General features: G+C 40.5%; 1 protein-coding gene across 6 annotated transcripts in view; it reads right to left on the reverse strand.

Annotated features, from left to right (window-relative positions):
* Positions 1 to 21,805, reverse strand: part of PCNX2 (pecanex 2) — a 305,993-nt gene that overhangs the window by 281,268 nt on the left and 2,920 nt on the right. For 4 of the 6 annotated variants that reach the window (XM_059900885.1, XM_059900884.1, XM_059900883.1 and 1 more), the window contains exon 1: positions 6,483 to 6,898. The exons of 1 other annotated variant lie outside the window; for it this stretch is intronic. In XM_059900885.1, coding sequence (XP_059756868.1) covers positions 6,483 to 6,635 — 153 coding nt within the window. In that variant the 5' untranslated portion in view covers positions 6,636 to 6,898. Of the gene's footprint in view, positions 1 to 6,482; positions 6,899 to 21,805 lie in introns of those variants that run through there. One more of the 6 variants, XM_059900887.1, reaches the window with a different exon arrangement.

A 21,805-nucleotide genomic window follows, 5' to 3' on the forward strand; every position in this document is an offset into this window, starting at 1 on the left:
AACAAAGCACTTTCCTGTTCTTCAATGCCAAAGGCATCAGAACATTAGCCAGTGTGTGAGGGAGAAGAGTGAAAAAAGACCATGCCATCCTCATACCCCTTCCTGCTTGGATCACCATATGGAAAGAGATATTCTGAAATCCCAGTCAAGTCTGTGCTTTGCTCCTTAAAGCAACTAGAAGACTTTGTATTACCTGTGACCTGAAGTCCTGGGGCTTGCACGTTTTTATCTAAGAGTAGAGAAAGAACTCCTCTACAGAGCAAATTGAAAGGGACGGTGGGTGACAAAGAAGGCTGTTTTGGGACTAAACCTAGCAGCCCCACGTCACACTTCCACTCACACGTGTATAAAATGTCACTGGAAGAACACACAAGAGACTGTGTGTGGTGGTTGCCTCTTGAATGAGGTACTAGAGACAAGTGTGGGAGGAAAGTTAACTTTTCCTACATACTTCTTTGCACCTGTTCAGTTTCTGGATCTCTTCATGCCAATGTGCAGAAAATAGATGGTCCTGCTGTGAAATTACCTGTATTCAATGTGGTGTGGCCGAGGGGGTACCAGCTCCAACTGCTTGGCCTCTAATTCTGGTTAGGTCACGGCTAGCCATGGATCCTGAAGCTTGTTAACCAACCTCTACATGCCAGTTTCATCAACTGTAAAATGGGAATAATGACAGTGCCTCTCTGGGTTACTGTGAGAAAGATATGCTTTATTTAGCTCATGCCAAGCTCTTTTAACAGTGCCAGTCTCTCTGTGCTCAGTGAGTGTTGGCTGTTATATTACCTGTAATAATAATAATAATAATGATGATGTTAAAGGGGAAAATCCATCAGAAGAAAAGGAAAAAATCTGAATACCATTAAGAGCTAGTCCATTTTCTACTGTCATGGGACGTAGAAAAGAGATTTAGAGCAGACATAATGGGAATAAAGTTGGGTGGCTTGTAAAAGGAATCATCTGAGAGACCAAATGGTTAAAATCAGAAAACAATAATCACCTGATAAGTATCACCTTCCGTATACAATAAATCACACCATCCAGCAATCCCACTCCTGGGAATATACCCAGACAAAACTATAATTCTAAAAGATACATGCACCCCTATGTTCACAGAAGCACTGTTCCCAACAGCCAAAACATGAAACAACTATACTTCAATTTTTTTTTTAATTTAAGTAAATAAATAAATCACACCAAGCCTACTAAATGAAGTATTAGACATTACAATTGGAAAAATAACAGTATATCTAAGGAGAGCAGCATCCAAATAAAACTAGTCACTAACTGGGAGAAATTAAGGGAAGTGCCAGTGAGGTCAGAGACATAAAATTTAACCACCAGAAAATTAGTCATGAACTTGCAATACTAGAACGGAAAGGAAAGGGGGAAAGAGTACTCTTTTTGGAGAGTGCTGCGGAGGCCGACATCCTAGAACAAGGCAGGTACCGGTTCTTTCGTTACAGACACAAAACACAACTGGCTGGCAGACGACCATGTGTCTAAATGGCAGAAGATGAGGAGAAGCAGAAAGAATTTTGCAGGAGGGTGGCAACGTCACTCAAGAAAGGCCATATTGAAAAGATTGAAGACGACTGCCCTAGGATGCCCTAGGGATGGGGACATCCCTGGTAGAAGTGCTTGCACCAGGAAAGCAAAGTCCCCATAGAGCCAAGCCCTTCATACACACAGTCCAAACAACCATCTGGAGCAGCAAAATTTTTAAGACAACCGCATGGGATGGCATTCAGCCCGAGTCTCTTTGGAAGCCCAGGGCCCGGGGAAGAATGCCTTCAAGCATCCCTAAGCTGCAGCCCTTGCACTTCGAACCCACTCTGTTTCAGACAGGCGAGGGAAGGAGGAAGGACATTCAGACACTCAAGTGGATTATGGGAAAGTGGGGAGCATCATGCATCTCAGTGTGAGAATAAATAAGGTCCCCACAAGCAGAAGGACCAGACAACAAGCTTCTCGGAATCAAAGGAGACAAAGTATAGACCATGTGATTCAACAGCAGAAAAAGCCTTTCTTAGGAAGAAGTTGAATATGAGTGCTAGGATTGACCAGGGTGAGAGCTACGCTTTTGGGACCAGCAACGTACCAAGCAGTCCAACAAAGTAACAACAATCAAACGGACCAGCCAGGCCTGCTGTTTCAGGTTGTGCAGGTTGCACCCTGCACAAAGGCCTCCAGCTGACAGGGTCAAATGCTGGCTGAACTCCAGTCCCCAGGTCCTGAGCCAGGAAAGGGTGTCTTTTTGGACAGACCACCTTTCCATAATTCACATAAACTCATCTTCTATGTTAGAAGTAGGAGTGAAAAAAGGGGTGGCCAAAGACATACAAGACCTAAAGAAAAATAGTTATGTACCCAAATGGTGAGTGGCCACAGAGCGTGATAAAGAGTCACCAACTAGGTGTGACAATGACAGCTAGTGCGTGCAGAGCACCCACTGTACATCTGGCGCTACGTGGCCCCGTGACAGGTAATCCCATTTTATTATAATTAGAGCAATTAGAAATGATGTGGTTCTTATCAAAAAAGTCTCCAAGGCTAAATTAAAAAGCAGAACTGGAAACACAGCAAGTCTGGCTAACAGACAAGAAAATCAGAGGAAACATAAAGCTACAGCCATAAAATAAAGGACAGGTTTTCTGTGTGAAAATCATATATAACGTTGCCCCGCACGGGGTCTTGAAGAATGTGAAGGCTCCACCCCATTTTTTCCACTACTCAGGTTGACCTTACTACCACCAGTATGATCAGAACTTCCCTTGATGAGGGGTCACTGTTTCAGGGAGTTCGGATGCCCTCGTGAACAGCAGGTCAGCGGCGCAGTGCTCTGACAAGGCCACAGACTTGGAGACAACAGGACCTCAGCTAAAATTCTGAATATCACTACTCTTACTTAGATGGTCTTGAGTAAGTAACCCACTCCCTCTGGATCTCAGTTGCTTAAATCTATAAAGCGAAACTCGCTATCCCCATTTTGCAGATGAGAAAACTGAGGCCCGGAGAAGTGAAGAGACTTGCACAAGATCACACAGTTGATAGGTAGTAGAGCAGGGACGTCTTTTGACACTAGCCTGGTGCTGTCAGAACTTCTTAAGGGTGAGAATCATGCCCAGGATGCTCCTGTCCTAAAGCTCTACATGAATCTCTGTTGGTTATCTCAAAATAATAAGTACAAGACCATGTGTAATAAATGAAAGGTTAAACATCTCTAATGACAAACGCATCTTTCAGTTGGTCCAAATTAAAAGTAGGCTGATATGGGACTTCCCTGGTGGCACAGTGGTTAAGACTCTGTGCTCCCAATGCAGGGGGCCCAGGTTTGATCCCTGATCCGGGAACTAGATCCCACATGCATGCTGCAACTAAGAGTTCACATGCCGCAACTAAGAAGCCAGTGAGCCGCAACTAAGAAGCCCACCTGCCACAACTAAGCAGCCCGCCTGCCGCAACTAAGACCCAGCGCAACCAAGTAAATAAATAAACTTTTTTTTTTTAAAAGTAGGCTGATAATAAAACAAAGTAAAACTCTTTCCAAATTATCTAAATAGACCTAACGTTTTTAGGTACATACTTTTGAGCATTTCTTGAAAATATATAGCTTATAAATGCTAATAAATAACCTATTTTCCAACCAGACCTAAGTAAATGCTGGGGCTTAGAGATCAGTTTGCCTCAATAATTAATAATAAAATTTTAATTTACATATTCAAGGTCCCCCTTAAATAAAAGTGTGGATTCTCCCTGCAGTGGAACTGTCTTGATTAAACATGTTTAATCAAATTGTGCAAAACCCAGAAAAGTTCAGGGCCCCTTAAATAACAGAACTTCAGCAAGCAGCCAGGGATTTTTTTGGACCAAGTTCTCAAAAGCGGAACAAACAGAGAAAGATGTTAAAAATCACAGGCAGCATTGAAGTGCAGAAAAATATATTTAGGCATCAAAACCCAGAGAACAGAACGCTGCATTGGGGAAGAAGGGTCTTTTATTTCTAAGGTTATTTTCAGAGACCGGAGCAAGAAAGGACTACCTGCATTTTTTTCAATAAGATAGGCTATATATTAAAAAGTAGCCATGTAATAAATGCACTCACATAAAATGACTCTGCAATCGTTAAAAGCACACTGGTATAAAAACATAGAAATTTTAGTATAACTGGTTTGATATAAGAATTAAAGTATTTAAGGTATCAGTTTTTTGCTTTCTAAACTCTTGAGATTTAGCCAAAAATTATTTTGAAATATCATTAAAGAGGAGCTTAACTAAGGACAATTTCCTACTTACAAATATAAAGTAGAAATCAAGCTACTCAATGAAGCATAATTAGGTAGAAATTAAGGGTTCCAAGCATTGCATACATCAAATCTTAAAAGGAGTTATGTAAAAATGAGCCCGTACTCATAAAAAAACATCTGCAGGGATATACATTAAATGTTACTCTGGTTGTTGCTGAGGAGTGGGATTAGATCATTATCAGGAAATACTAAAAATATGTTGTGAGGTAGACAACCTAATGCTGGTTGGAAGAGAAAGAGAGGCAGGTTGATTTTATTTCTACCAGTTTATTATGTGTGAGATCATTGTGAGACAAATGCAGGGCACTTTGCTAGGTACAACAAGGAAAACCAAGATGAATCAACAAAATCAAAAACCACATCCTGAAAAAATCAAAAAGCTCACAACCCAGGAGTAGAGGTAAAAACATGTTCCAACAACGAAGTACAGAATTCAAAATGTGCCATAGTACTGACATGAAATACAGAATGGTATTAGGGCAAGAGAGAAGAGAAATTAATTCTAGGTAAGTGGGATCAGGGAAGCCTAGACAGAGATGGCCTTTCCAGTGGGCTTTCGATTTTGGCAAGTGAACGATGGGGAAAAAATAAAGTCAGTACTGAGAAGTACTTTCATTCATTCATTCAATCAACTGTTCATTAATTCATTCAGTTCTCTATTCATTAATTCATTCAATCCTCCTATGCACCCTATAAGGCAGGTACTCTTAGTCCTGCTTTACACACCAGAAAGCTCAAGCTTGCTTGAGCTCACACAACCAGTAAGCAGAAGAACAAGGACTGAACCCAAGCTTGTGTTCCTCTTCTCTCTGCTGCGCTGCCCCTCTAGACAAAGAGAAAACATTGGGCCCTATAGGCTAAGGAAACAGGAGGGACAAGGTCACAGAAGAAGAGGAAACTTACATTTATTAAAAAGAAACCATTTATTAAAGGGTCTCCATGGATTAGCCACTGTGTGAAGTGCTTTTTACATGAAATTTACTTATTTTTCCCATGAAATGGTCATTATCCCATCTATTTTAAGGATGACAAAACTAAGATTTAGATAGGTCAACTATCAGGTCAAACAGCTAATAAGTAGCAAAACGGAAATTTACACCAGGTCTGAGTCCAATCCCAGGTCAAGCCAGAAAGATGGATAGCTTTATGTGCTTATTTAATCCCCAAAACAACACTTCACATCTGGTACTAGTGTTTTTCTCATTTCACAGGTAAGAAAATTTTAAAAATCAGATAAGGTAAAAGTAACTTGCCCAAGGTCAGAGAACTGGTAAGAGGTGAACCCAAAATTTAATGTAGGCAGCCTGACTTCAGAGCCAGAATTCTGATCCTGTGTCTAAACTACCAGAAAAACAATAAATGGGAGCCAAATCACAGACAACCTCTAATGTCAAACTGGGATTCTGTCAGCCATGCAAACTCACTGAAGATTTTTGCTGTGGAGAACATGATCAAATTATGTTTTAGGAATAAAGACCTTCAACAGACATATCAAAATTAGATTCTTAACATTTAATATGACACGGAGTACCCTGCTTGTAGAGCTTTTCAAGTAAGGTTAAACATTGTTTCAATAAGGTTTGTTTACCTAAGAAGGTCATCTGTGTAGTTACTCAGCAAGCACTCAACTGTGTAACCTCACTAAAGGGTCAAATAAATTACATTAGATTGATCCATCATTACATTTTTCTACAGATTTCTTTACACAGTGATCTGGAAATCGCCAGTTGAGCAACTGATCATTGAACCTGCCTTCCCAAAGCAAAACAAGAAAGGAGGAAAGGGGTTAAAAGATCAACAACGGAAACAGGTTTGCTTTTAACATTTCATTTTGCCTTTTGGCTATCATGCACAGCGGCCTCTACCAAACATTATCACAAGGTACCCAGCCGAGGGGCCTGGGACTGTGCACGTACAAAACAGGTTCAACCATCCACAGCGACACGCAGAGCCTGACTCATCGGCACAGCTGGCATCAATTCGTAATGAGTCCCAGAGCCCCCAAAGTCCTTCCTACTTCTTTTTCCTGCCGGAGAGCCCCTTCTCCTTTCCCGTTACTTTCTCTGTCCCAAATTCTCGAAGACCCTCCCCATCCCGCCTCTTAGGGAATCACTGCCCATCCTTTCCATCCCGAGGCAGACTCGGAGGTTTCCCCAGGGCTTGAATGCCGCCACTCACCAGGTGCAGGGCCAGGGGCAGCAGCAGCAGGAACAGCCACAGGTAGAGGTGGCAGCTGTTAGTGAACTTGCTCTGATCCGGGTCGTGGTACCAGCCGCCGGTGAGCGCGGCCCACACGCCCTGCCGAAGCAGCTGCAGCACCCGGGACCCCATGCCTGCGTCCCGGGGCCGGCGCGCGCCGCGCGGCCCGCTGCCAGCCGTCCGCCGCCCGGACGCCCTCAGCTTTAACACTCGGGCCCTCGCGCGGCGTCACCGACGACGACGACGACAACGCCGCCTCCGCTGCCGCCGCCGCCCCCTCCAGCTCCTTCCGCCCCACCACCGAAGCTCCAACTGCCCTTCTGCCCGCACCCGCGGACCGCGGCGCCGGCGCCGGCTGCTGTCGCCGGGCAGGTAGACGCCATGTCCGCGGGAGGAAGGATTTTCCCATGGTGCTCAGAGGCGGCTGCTGGGCGGATGCTCCAGAGGCCCCGCCCAGCGCCCGCCTACACTCACTCCACCGGCCTTCCTTGGTGGAGGGCGGCGAGGGGGGCGCGAGGGCGAGAAGAATTTGAGTCCCTCCAGCCTCTTCTTTTACCTCTGACAGCTCCCCCCGACCTTTTCACCTCATCTTCCTATTAGGGAGCGTGGAAAGCTTAAAAATCAAAGATGTTCTCAGGCAGAAGAGACAAACCAGGACACGGTCCTTTGCCTTTGCCTTTTTTTGCAGCCTGCACCAAAATAGTTATGTAACTCCAGCTCCTGTCACACATCACTCAGTGTAATTTCTTGCCCTGAGCACTGCCTGCACAGCTTTATTCTCCTTAACTGACTGCTGACCCCGGACGTTCTACTGGCTAAGCTCTACCTGCGCCCTTGACCCTGATCTCTTTTCCTCCCTGACCTTTTCTCCTCTGCCCTGCTGTTGTCCAGCCTGGCAGATAACGAAAATAACCACCTTTCGGGAATAATTTCAGGAGCCTCAGTTAGGCTACCTGCCTTTGTATATGTTTCCTAGAACATAATCCCAGGCATCAATCGGGTATACTGTTTAGATAGGAAGACCCACTAGAGGGTATCATTGAACTAATAATTTTTAAACTTTTATAGTAGAGAAATTTCAGATTCTCTTCTGAAAGCAGGTTTTCGACAGGGAAGAAATAAAGAGGAACTTGCTGTCTTAGAATGAGGAAAGGAAGCTCTCATTATTAGTAACTGATAACCTAAAGTAAATGAGCTTCGTGTTGTTGCAGACAGCAGGCTTTGGGACGCGTGGAGATAAAAGGGAACACGTCTTCCTTAGGTATGAGCAGCGAAAGCCTCGTGTGAGTTAGGGCCTCTGGGGAAGAACGAGTATTAGAAAGATGCCATGATCCCCAAACATGCCTTTTCTGCATCATGCTTACCTCACCTGATATGTGCACCTGTATATGCCCCGGCCATGCTCTGGTCTGCAGCAGCTTTTGCTCTTGGCCGCCTTAGGCAGGCCCAGTAAAGGCATAAGCCTCCTTATGCGGAAATGAAACCAGGGGAGGGCCATCCTGAGGAGCAGGTCGGGGACGTGGAAGTCCAATGTCACACTGGTGTGTAAGTCTTCAGCTTTAACCACTCTTTAATCTACTCAGCATTCATCTGCAGGAATGACTAACCAACATATAATAACACTGCTTTCTGTACTGAAAGAGTCATTTTCTCAAAGGTACAGAGGATGATTCTTTTAATATGGGCTCATCGCTTGAAACCTACCAGGCACTCTATACATGTTTAATGAATCAATCAATCAATCAATCAATCAACTCCACAGAAAAGACCCACAGTAAAGGATTACTCTCATGTGCTTGAGTCCAGAAGACATAGGTCTATTCTTGCACTGAAGGCGTGCCTTTATTCATTCGTGCCTGATTCATCAGGATATTTATTGAGCACCTTCTGTGTGCCAGGCATTTTGTTGAAGGAGAGAAAGCGAATATAAAAAATATAGTTACTACCATGAAGGAGTTCACAGACTACAAGGGGAGACAGGCAAATCAACAGAGACTTGCAATTAAATGTGCTGTATGCTACAATGGAATTGAATATATGTCTCCTCTTGGAGATGCCCATATGGAAGGCATATTGCTGGAAGGTATGTCCTGCCCACCATCCCTATGCTAGGAGCCACTTCAAGGATGCAGCCTTGAGAGAGTAATGTGTGGTTGGACCATATGGACTGTATACCTGACTGAACCCCATTAAGGCCTCTATATAAACTCTTTAAGTTTCTGGCGGGCAGGCATGGAGATCTACCTGTCTTGTGGCCACCCAAGACAAGCCCCGTATGTAAGTTCTCTTGCTTCTTAAACCTGCCACCTACCAATCAGGAGTGGCTGCCTCTTTCTTCATCTCTTTCTTGGCTTCTTTTGGATGGATTATGTTTTATTATTGAAACTTTTTATATTACCTTGAAAGTCATAAACCTGTAAACCTTTTTTTTAAAGAGGTCAGAAATATAAAGTAAGGTATTTCTCTTTTTTTTAATTTATTTATTTATTTATTTTTGGCTGCATTGGGTCTTTGTTGCTGCGCGCGGGCTTTCTCTGGTTGCGATGAGCGGGGGCTTCTCTTCATTGCGGTGCGCGGGCTTCTCATTGCGGTGGCTTCTCCTGTTGTGGAGCATGGGCTCTAAGCGCACGGGCTTCAGTAGTTGCGGCGTGTGGGCTCAGTAGTTGTGGCTCACAGGCTCTAGAGTGCAGTCTCAGTAGTTGTGGTGCACGGGCTTAGTTGCTCCACGGTATGTGGGATCTTCCCAGACCAGGGCTCAAACCTGTGTCTCCTGCATTGGCAGGCGGATTCTTAACCACTGTGCCACCAGGGAAGTCCTAAAGTAAGGTATTTCTAACGGAGGTAGAATTATACAGTAGAGAGGATAACGTCAGGACATGGAGGACACACATGGAGAAGGAGCACAGAGAAGTGCAGGCATAGGGTAGGTTCTTTGTGTAGGAGTTGGAGCTTAGCAGCTGTTGAGCAGAGATTATTTATAATGATGCAGGGATTTCATAGAGCATCCATAAAGAATTTGGAGAGAGCAGAGAAAAGACAGGCTAATCCTCAGTCAGTAGGCATGAAGAAGTATGGAAATAAAGACAACAAGACTGCATTTAGGAAAAATTCCTAATGAATAGAATACTAACCCTTCACTCCAAGATCATTTGAGATTTTCCCAAATATGCCTCATTCTGCCTAAGAGTAAAAACATAATGTAAAACACATTTTTGTTCTTTTTACTGCATATTATAACTCAGTCAAGTTTGAAGTAGAAAACACCCGTTATTATTATTGTTGTTGTTGTTGAAAAAAAGTGAAGAAAAAAGCAGAGTGGCCTTTACTCACTTGTAGCACTAGGTGGCACCAGAGCGCTGCATCAGATGCAGTAAAATACAGCCCGTTGCTGACATAGCAAAGCAAGAAAAGACTTTAAACAAGGGTGAATTCAATACTCTGGAAAGCTTGCCTCCAAAATGACACTTCTTCTTTCACCTGATTAGTTTGTTCATGTCTTCTGAAGGCCACTGTGGCCTTTATTTATGTAAAACAATTTTTTAACCTTATATACAAATTAGTGTCCCTGAAGAACAGAATAGAAATAGGACCCAAAGCGTATTCTAAAATCTAATTTTAAAACTTTTCAGAAATAAAAGAGGACTTTACCTAAACATTGAAAGGGTGCCTCATGCCCCTACCCCCAAAATGACAAAAAAAAAAAAATTAACATTAAGATAGATCCTAGGGCAACTGACATCTCCATTCAGAGCAGGACCTTGGTGAACTCACTCTCCCACAAAAGCAATGAAAATACAGGCAGAGCAACTAAGAACAATCATTTCAGAACCCTAAAAATTAACCAAAGCCATAGATTGAACTGCAAATCATCCATCCAAGAGGAAGTAAGGAACTTAGGTAAGACAGTAGAGTCTGTGACATTTTACCAGGGGCTCTTCTCACCCCTCCTCCATCCCAAGCTCAGTGACCCACCCTACAGAACCCTATGGAAAGATAAAAGGGCGTCTTTAGGCTGAAATTAAACAACACTAGACAATAACTCCAATCCACACAAAGCAATAACGAGCACCCATAAAGGTAACTATGCAAGTACATATAAAAAAAGTACAAATATATTTTTGTTTATAATCCCTCTATTCTTATATCTGCTTGTAAACACAGCTGCATAAAGCAAGAATTCCTGTCCAGTTATTCTTTTAATAAGCAAGATATACATTTTTATTCTGTGAAGTGACTAAATTTTGGGAGTTTACTTGTTACTGCAGCACAACCTACCCTAACACAGAAATTATTACCTTGAAATAGTGTACAAATGTAATAAAACCTAAAATAGTCGGCATTGGCTTAGCAGCTGTTGAGCAAGGAAACATCTTGCAGGCTGGAAAGATGGAGACCCAAGTTATGCAGCATTAAATTATTTGGTAAAAGTGTTCTCTTCAGGGACTCAGATGACCTACCAACAGCTACTGAGCCTATGACTCTGGAGAAGAAAATTGGGAAAGAATAAAAGAAAGAATGCGTGTGCAATATTGACTGTTTCTGGTTCCATTTAGCAAAAAATAATTGAATGATTTCAAAGCAGAACACCAGGGCCCTGAATGGCCTCAGCACGGTGTAGCTGATTCACCAGCCTAAATGCCTGCTTCTTACTTGGAAATAAATTACAATAGAAATAAATTAATTTCTATTGTGTTGTTACCAAAATGGGGGATCCATTTGCTACTGCAGCTTAGCCTACCCTAATTAACACAAGAAACAATGAAAATAAATTAAGCATTGAACTCAAGGAAAAGAATAACAACAACAAACCCAAGGAAAGCAGATGGAAAATAGTAATGAATATAAATGCAGAGATTAATCATTAGAAAAAAGAAAAACAATAGAACTAATAAATAAATACAAAAACACAAAAGTTTTGTTAGGGGGAGGGCAATAAAATAGATAAATCAGTAGCTCATCTGAACAGAAGCAAAGGTAGAAAGCATAAATAGGCAAAAAGAGATAAAAAGGATAAAACAATAGAAAAGAAAGAAATTAAAATAATCATAAGAGAATACTTTGCTACAGAGTATGTAAATAAATGTGGGAACCTAGGTGAAATGGGTAATTATCTAGGAAAATTTAAATTACCAAATCTCACCCCAGAAGAGAGAAAATCTAAAGCAAACAATGAGCTTACAGAAGAAATAGAGAATATTATAAAAATGGTATACATTCAAGAAGCACTAGACCCAAACTCTTGCAAAGCAGATTTGTACATAAACTTCTATGAGACAGGTAATTCCAGTGTAATTTAAACTGTTTCAGAACACTGAAAAAGAAGAAAGACATTTCCAAATCCTTTACATGAAGGTAACATAACATACATTCCAAAAATAAAATAAAATGCCATAACTATACCCAATCACGAGTATGAATATTCATGCAAAAATCCAAATTAAATATTAGCAAAGTGAATGCAGCAACACATAAAAACCAAAAGGAGATTCATTCCAGGAATACAAAGATGATTCATCACCTAAAGGGTACCCATTAAAGGAGGTAAATTTAGGATGTCCATTATCAAAATCATTATTTCATGTGGTCTGGGAACACTGGTCAAAGTATTAGAGAAGATATCCACATGACGAAAACCTTAAAGAGCTATCAAAGGACACAAGCAAACAAAAATACTAAACAAATGGAAGGGCGTAGAAAGTTGTGAGCCTGGAAGATTCAATGTTACAAAGTCTTGGTGAATTAGTTTGCAACCCCTAACATAATCCCAATTTAGGAAACCCAAAGGAACAAACTAAAAATACACCCCACAACAGGGATGAATCTTAACGAATAAAAGCTTACTGAGCACCATGAGCTCAGAAGAGTACGCACAATCTGATTCCATTTCTGTAAAATTTGAAGAGAGGGAAACCTAATTTATGATGTTGAGACAGTGATGGAAGGAAGAGCAAGGAGTTCCTGGGTTTCTACTGGTGCTCTGTTTCCTGATCTGGGTGCTGCTTACACATACGATGTTAGTTTGTGTCCCGTATAGATAAATAAGAAGAATTGCCAGGAAAATTCTGGAAACGAATATTAGTGAGGAGGATTAGTCCTAGCCGATACTATAATATTGTGGTCCTAGGGCACAAGTAGACAGAAATGTCAGTGAGCTAGAAGGATGGAGGGGGGTCGGGTTGGGGGGAACACTAAACGAAAACTTATGGAAAATCATTTTCAAGAACTAAGGAAGTCTTTTCTACTATGACCTGGAATCCATAAAGGAAAAGATTCAACTACATAGAAGTGAAAAGAAAAAGAAAAGAAAACATCTTCATTAAAGAAAAAAAAGTCACAGATAAACCATAATGGAAAAGAATATAAAAAAAATTGTATGTATAACTGAATCACTTTTCCGTACAAGAGAAATTAACACAGCATTGTAAATCAACTATACTTCAATTAAATAAATAAATAAAAATAAAGTGTTCAACAACAGCCAAAAAAAAATCACACAAGGAGAAAAAATCTAGACACACCAGTAAAAATATGTGCACCTCATATTTAAGTCATATAGATAAGTCATTTAATACACACAGACCTCCTAAAAATCAACAAGAAGTAAGACAAGACCAACCAAAAATGGACAAAGGGAAAGAACAGATAGTTCACAGAAAGGTTAATTCAAATGACTCAAATGTCTGAAAAGATGTCAGTCTCAGTCACAGTAAGAAAATATTTTTTAAACTATGGCTGCAAAAATAATTAGGACACACACACATAGCAGATTTTCTAGCTTCTTTCTAGATGGATTCTAAACATGGAAAATATTAAAAGATGGAGACAACTAGTCAAGGGAATAATAAACTGCTAAAAGAATATTAGTTTCACTTGAAAAAGCAGACTTAGAAGCCATCAAAGTAGGAAAAATAAGGTTTCCAGTACCAAACTTAATATTAAGGAAAATCAATATCCAGTATAAGTGGAAGCTGGGGCTCAGATTCTACCTGTTGAATATACCATAATTTGTTAATATTTTTTTAAGATGTTAAATTTCTAATCTTTGAGAGGTTGCATTTGTTTTTTTTTAATGGTATTCTTACTGTTATTATAGAAAACCAGTTTGCCCAAGAGCATTATTAGATAAGAAAATCCTCCCTGAAATAGATACTCCCTAGAGGATTTCCCTCACTGAAGCCTCAACTCTATCAAGTGACTTGAGAAAAGATTAGGAAGACTTCAAATAATCCTGTACGTAGCAACCACAAAACAATACTTGACATTTACAGGACACATTTCAGTTTTCAAAGTACTTCACATTCATCAGCTCCTTCAGGATAATAAAACCAACCTAGAAGGTAACAGTAACACCCAGAAAATCAGGAAGTTCACATGATGACGCAGATGCTGTGGCTTTGGGCCCTGGAAATTCTTACAGAGATTAAAACTAACACTGAGGCAGGAGAAATGGTGGCAGCAGGAATGGATGGAAGCAGGGTACTTATAACTGGTACGTTCCACCTTTGTGTTTAAAGGAAGAAAAGGTCAGCTGGGTTGATTTAAGAGTTCTGAAGAAATTTCAGCAGAGATTTAAAAAGACTTAGAGAAAGCGATTACTTCATGAAAGAACCTTGAACCATGTAGATCAGTGCTGAATTAGCATATGCTGAAAGCAGTAATAGAAAAAAAATTCTTGGATTTATTTAGTGTTTTTCTTCTAAGAATTTCAAAAGAGCTGTTTAATTTTGTTATCATTAATTCTCATGGTACTCATCGTATTCTTAAGTGACTATGTTAATATTTCTCTAATTTTATATGCAGATTAAAAAATTGGGCTGTTGAAACCAAAGCCCAAGGTCTCTAAGAAGGTCAGTGGTGTAAATTTGTTGTGTGTCTCAGTCTATTTTAGGAAGGTTAGACCCCCAAGATAGATCTGGGGTGCAGGAAACCATCATTTCCATAGAATGAATACCATAAAAGAGCACAACAGAGTAAATTTGTTCAGAGTAGAAAAGTCAGCTCACAAAAACAGACCCATGAGTCTGTGAGCCATGAGTCCAAGAATTAGACATTCTGATCAAGAACATGAACTTACTGTATGTTTTGTAATGTAACTAGCAAGCTGATGGCACTTAATAAAAACGAAACATAGCAAGTATAAACCCATTAGCCTATGGTTTATTCACTACAATCTTAGCAGGATAAGTTGCTCTTTTTTTTTTTTTTTTAATCATCTTTGTCCTCTGTGTCCTCTGTTTAATATTTCTAGCAGTTTATGAAGAATTAGTCATTATATTTGAAGAGTCTAGTAAATTACAAATAAAAGAAACCTAATTCTGATAGGACAGAATGTACAAAAATGGCAACTCAGAGGGGAATGACGACCTTCCTATCTAAGGTCCAAGGTCATGAGCTTTGTAGCTTTCCTTTAGAAGGGATATCGTAAAGAGTTTTAAAAAAGACCTTGGCTTTCTGAAACCACTCAGGTTTTTACATTGTTGTATTATTCAATGAAGTAGTTCATTGTGCATCTGAGTAGCCCTGACTGGAATCTGTAACTTTAAGCGTGGACAGGCAAGGGGCCAGTCCTGTCCAGTGATTAAAGTTACAGAAATTCTAAAAATCATGATGACTCTGTCCAAAGCTGAAAGCCAGGTGCAACTTTGGGAATAAACAGCAACCTGACACACAGACCGAATTCAAAGCTTCAGCACTTAGAGAACATGCCAGTAAGTGTTAACTTATTATAATTGATGAATCATCATCATCGCCATTGTCGTCATTGTTATTATTACTCATTTAACCCCACATCTTTAAACTCATGAAAAGGAAGCCAGAGAACCGGATTATAGCACAGGGAACCATATGCAATAGCCTGTGATAAACCATAACGAAAAAGAATATATATATGTATAACTGAATCACTTTGCTGTACAGCAGAAATTAACACAACATTGTAAATCAACTGTACTTCAATAAAAAATAAAGTAGTCTAAGTAAAGAACAAAACAACAACAACAGAAAGTACTCCATGCTGCCTTTTGCTTACCACACTCACTTATACCTCCGCAGCTACAACACTGAGGTAATGAGCTAGGCCTTCCCCTGACAACGGGAAAGTCAAAGTACATTGTGAACTCTTTTGTGGTATTTGCTCACTTAATCTTTCTCCAGATAATTGCCTGTCCAATCCTTTCTGTCCTTCAAGTCTTTGCTCAAATCTCTCCTTCTCAACGAGGCCATCCTCTCTACCCTGTTGACCACCACAAAATGCCCCAGTTCACTCCACCTTCGCCCCCATTCCTGATGCATCTTTTCTTGCTTTCCTTTTTATTTTTACACAGTATTTATCAAATTCTAATATGCATTGTAATTTGCATATTTATTCTATTTCCCACCTACTGCCTTTAAAATATAAGTTCCATGATAAAAGAGAACTTCCTTTGTTTTGTTCACCTTAATATCCCAAGTACCTAGATTACTGCCTGACACTCAAAAAAAACAATAAAAGATGTTGAAAGATGAACCCAGTTTTTCTGTATATTCTGTTCTACCACTATTGCAAACTATCTCTATTATTACTTGGCTTTATTGTGTCATGGTCCATGATGAATGAATATCAAGAATACTGGTTAATAAATAAGTTAGTAAATAAATAAAAGTTAATAAATAATAATAAAAATTACTTGCAAATATGTATAATTTGGTTTACTAAAAAAGCATTATGTTTTGTGATGTCATATGCCCAAGACCCTTGGAAATTACCATCCCAACTTTTAATTCTGAACATCCTGTGAAAATTTTAGAATTTTTCTTGGCAGGTGAAATTGATCTTGTATGGGAAAATATACCAAATGGAAGCCAAAAAAAAAAAGGATAAATATGCTTTCTGTTGAATTTTCTATTCTAATGGCTCCTCTATGAATAGTAATGAAGATTAAAATAATACAAGCTAACATTTATTAGCACTAATTAAGTGCTATGCTTTAATATACTAGCTCAATGAATCTTCAGAACAACACCACAGGGCAGATACTGTTGTTCTACCATTTTGCAGAGACAGTGGAAAAACATTTAGAGTCATGTAACAAGTAATGACAAAGTCAAGATTGGAACCCAGGACTGTCTGCAGACTCTTGCCGTTATACCAAATTATACCACATTGGTGAAACACCACACACACACACACACACACACACACACACACACACACCATTTCCCAAATGTAATCCAAGGTAAATAATTCATGATAGCTGGCATTTCCAAAGTTCCAGGGCATCAATCAAAATGCTTTTTGTCTTAAATAGTTTGAGCAATTCCATTGAACTGCTAATGTTCCTAATATACTGTTTTACACCTAGAAGTATGAAGGTCTGATAAAAGTAACTAAAAATTCTAAGAACCATTTTTTTATCCGGAAGATTGTTCCATGTCTTAAAGAATTTACACATAGTTCTTGAGGGAATATTTTTCCTCACCCCTCCAGGGTTTCTCATCTCTCCTCATGTCCAGACACCCCACTCATTTTTTAAGTCCTTTCTAATCCGGCTTCCTTTCTAGCTTTTCTCCAGAAAATATTCTTTCCTGTCGTTGAGTCATGACAATGGCCTGTGAACACCAAAATCCTTGTCCTTTCTTCCTTATGTTTTCTTCTTCATCCTCTTATGATCCTGTCTTTACCATCCACTTGTTTACCCCACCAACCCTGAAAGTTCTCTCTCCTCTGTTACACCATCTCACCGTGAGGGTGACCATCCTGGGATTTTAGCCCTGAGTGGCCTGTGTCGGGAACCTGGGACAGTTGGTCACCTTGTATGTCACCCTCTTTCTCACAGATCTCCACTGCCTTTCAACTCCTCTACTGCTCCACACAGCCCAAGCAGTATGTCCCTCTCGTATTGCTATTTCCTCCTATTTGTTAATCTTGACTCTATAAGATCCTGGACGGCAAGGGCAGCTCTAGATTAACTTTCCCCATCTCCACTTTCTTACTCTTTATTTTTTTCACTATAAATTGTCTCCCTGCACACAACTAAAGCTGATTTTTTTAAAAACTTTATTTTTATTTATTTATTTTTGGCTGCATTGGGTCTTCATTGCTGCGCACGGGCTTTCTCTAGTTGCGGCAAGCGGGGGCTACTCTTCATTGCGGTGCGTGGGCTTCTCATTGCAGTGGCTTCTCTTGTTGCTGAGCATGGGCTCTAGGCGCTCGGGCTTCAGTAGTTGTGGCTCGTGGGCTCAGTAGTTGTGGCGCACGGGCTTCAGTAGTTGTGGCCCGTGGGCTCTAGAGTGCTGTCTCAGTAGTTGTGGCGCATGGGCTTATTTGCTCTGAGACATGTGGGAATCTTCCCCGACCAGGGCTTGAACCTATGTCCCCTGCATTGGCAAGCGGATTCTTAACCACTGTGCCACCAGGGAAGTCCCGCAATAAAATTTTTACTGCTCTGTCACGGACATTTCAAAATGAACACAGCATTTTTTTTTTTAACTGCAAGTGTGAAACATTGAAGAATACAATCATTACTCATGCAATTCAGTACCACTGCCTTGATTTCACACCATTGCTTTCACACCATCAGTGCAAATGTCAACACAGTGAAAAAAGCAAATAATTTTAGTGTAATTATGAAAATAATTTTGACCTTGTAGACCTCCTGAAATGGTCTCAGGGATCTCTCAGGGGCCCACAGACCATGCTCTGAGAACTGCTGAGCTAAGATAATAGAGGCAGTGGTAATTAGTTACAGTAAGATTCCCAAAGAGGTGATTCTTTTTTTTAATTTATCTTTTATTGAAGAACAGTTGATTTACAATGTTTCATGTGTACAGCAAAGTGATTCAGTTATATATACATATATAAATATATATATACATTATATATTCTTTTTTAGATTCTTTTCCATTGTAGGTTATTACAAGATATTGAATATAGTTCCCTGTGCTATACAGTAGGTCCTTGTCGTTTATCTCTTTTATATATAGTAGTATGTATCTGTTAATCCCATACTGCTAATTTATCCCCCCTTTCTGTTTGGTAACCATAAGTTTGTTTTCTATCTCTGTGAGTTTATTTCTGTTTTGTAAATAAGTTCATTTGTATCATTTTTTTAAGATTCCACATATAAGTAATATCATGATATTTGTCTTTCTCTGTCTGACTTACTTCACTTAGTATGATAATCTCTAGGTCCATCCATGTTGCTGCAAGTGGCATTATTTCATTCTTTTTTATGGCTGAGTAATATTCCATTGTATATAGGTACCACACCTTCTTTAACCATTCCTCTGTTAATGGACATTTAGGTTGCTTCCATGTCTTGGCTATTGTAAATAGTGCTGCTCTGAACACTGGGGTGCATGTATCTTTTTCAATTACAGTTTTTGTCTTTTCCAGACATATGCCCAGGAGTGGGATTGCTGCATCATATGGTAGCTCTATTTTTAGTCTTTTAAGGCCACTGTTCTCCATAAGGGCCCCACCAATTTACATTCCCACCAGCAATGTAGGAGGGCTTCCTTTTCGCCACACCTTCTCCAGCATTTATTATTTGTAGACTTTTTGATGATGGTCATTCTGACCAGTGTGAGGTGATACCTCATTATAGTTTTGATTTGCATTTCTCTAAAAATTAGTGATGTTGAACATCTTTTCATGTGTCTATGGGCCATCTGTATGTCAAGAAGGTGATTCTTAAGGGTTGGTTCTCCTTCTAGAACCAGCATTTTTTTTGGCTGGGTTGGGTCTTTGTTGCTGCACATGGGCTTTCTTCTTTAGTTGCGGTGAGCGGGGGGCTACTCTTCGTTGCGGTGCACAGGCTTCTCACTGCGGTGGCTTCTCTCATTGTGGAGCATGGGCTCTAGGCGCATGGGCTTCATTAGTTGTGGCATGCAGGCTCAGTAGTTGTGGCACACGGGCTTAGTTGCTCCGTGGCGTGTGGGATCTTCCCAGACCAGGGCTCAAACCCGTGTTCCCTGCATTGGCAGGTGGATTCTTAACCACTGCGTCACCAGGGAAGTCCCCACAACTTTTTTCTTTTAAGAGAGAAAATCCATATGGCCATTCCCTCTGTTTTCACTAACACCAACCTGTTACCCTCTTTGTCTGATTCTTTAAAGTCTTCCCCCTTGGTTCTTATTTTTATCAACTTCTATTTAAATATATTTGTCAGTCCGGTTCTGTCTTCACACTCTGTTCTTCTTTCGTTACTCTCTTCCTGGCGGAATGAGCAGGGCCAGACAGAGTGGGCGTGGCTACAGCACTCACCTCTGAGTAGCACAGGACACCTATGCTACTTCCCCAGCTGTAAGATTCAGAGGGTTAAAAAAAAACAGATGTGAAAGTAACAAATGATGAATTTTAGGAATAATCAAGCACAAACAGACTCCCTGCCAGGACAGTTTCCTGCTCAGAGGTCCCAAATGGGGAAAAGGTCCCAGGGGATCACACTGCTGGAGGTTCAGGTGGGGTCCACAGGATGAGTCTCTGAATCGTGGTGTGGAGAGTCATAACCACTTGGTACCCCTCTTTGTATCAGGTGTGAGTCAAGCAAGGGGTCAAGTTTAGCTAATTTAGAAGGCCCTGAGGACGGATCCCTCCGGAGCTTGAGAGGCTTGAGGTCCTGGAAGGCAGCAGAGAGTCCTTGAAGGGCAGGAAGAGTCTGCCAGGATGGATGTCTGCCAGGATGGATGTCTGCCAGCTGTGGACAGGGCTTCTAACGCAGAAGCACACACTGGGTCCCCCTGCTCTCTATGTGGCCCGAATAGTTCATGTCAAGTGTTCGACATTGGCTTAGAGAATTACTTCCAAAACTCCGTTCCCACCATAAATGCTCTCCTTTCTGATCTCCTGATTCTCTGACATTCCTACTCTATAGCTAGTTGTCCCCAATTCATCCCAAATACAACATGACCAAAAAAAAGCCTTCTCCCTAAACTATTCCCTAGGTCATTTAACATCATTACCATCCACCTAACTGCTTAAGCTAGAAACCTGGGTGGGGTTATCTTGAACATTTCCCACAAACCCTTATCCACAATTCTAGAACCTAAAAAGCTCTGAAAATCAAAACTCATGTGGTAACAAAACTTGCACCCTGGGGCTATCTGTGGCCAACCATACATGTAAATACTAGAAAAACAAAATAATTAGAAACTAGGTTTGCTAAACGGGCTGATCAGAGGAACTGCTTGCTCTCTTCATTGAAAAGGGTATTAATAATAAGAGCTAATATTTTTTTCTCAGTGTAATTATCCATTCCAAGCCTCATTCCCCAAATGATTTGAGGGGGGCTTAAAAAGTTAAATGCACAGCATCTGCACCAAAGATACCCTGATAAATAACGCCTAGTTTACTGCCTTAATGGCCTGTCACTGACACCCTGATGCGGTGATCCTGTTAGATCATTACACACAGGGTGACCAAGCTCATCCTGGCAGCTTTTTTTTTTTTTAATTGAAGTATGATTTACAATGACGTGTTAGTTTCAGGTGTGCAGCCAAGTGAGCTATATATATATGTTTACATATACATATATACATATATATATACATTCCCTTTCAGACTCCTTTCTCTTACAGGCAATCACAAAATACTGAGTACAGTTCCCTGTGCTATGTACAGTTCCCTGTGCTACACAGGAGGCCCCTGCTGGTTATCTACTTCACATATAGCAATGTGTATATGCCAATCCCAAGCTCCCAGTCTATCCCTCCTCCCCACCACCACCCTGGGCAACCACAAGTTTGTCTTCTATGTCTATGTGTCTATTTCTGTTTTATATATTAATTCATTTGTATCTTTTTTTTTTTTTTTTTTAAGATTCCACTTACAAGTGATATCATGTGGTATTTGTCTTTCTCTCTCTGGCTTACTTCACTTAATATGATGATTCCTAGGTCCACCCATGTTGCTGCAAATGGTATTATTGCATTCTTTTTTATGGCTAATATCCCATTGTATATATATACCACAATAAGAGCTAATATTTATTGAGAATTTACTATGTGCTAAGCACCTTCGCAAGCCTTTCCATCTATTAATTTATTCAGTCTTCCCAACCAGCCTATGAGGCAGGTACTATTTCATATAATTCCCATTTTACAGATGAGAAAACTGAGCCACAGAGAAGTAAAGTAACTTGTTCAAGGTCACACAGCCAATAAATGGTATAATTTGAAAGACTGAAAGAAAACTGCAAAGGCAATGACTTTCTTAACATGTAATTCAATGTTATTATATGTCCTATCTTTATAAAAGCAAAATAGTGTCTCTGTTCTCGGGTAGTAAAGGACCCACACTTCAGGAAACGCTGGCCTCCTACAGG

Source organism: Balaenoptera ricei, chromosome 16 (genome assembly GCF_028023285.1).
Source record: "Balaenoptera ricei isolate mBalRic1 chromosome 16, mBalRic1.hap2, whole genome shotgun sequence".
NCBI classification, from domain to species: Eukaryota; Metazoa; Chordata; class Mammalia; order Artiodactyla; family Balaenopteridae; genus Balaenoptera; species Balaenoptera ricei.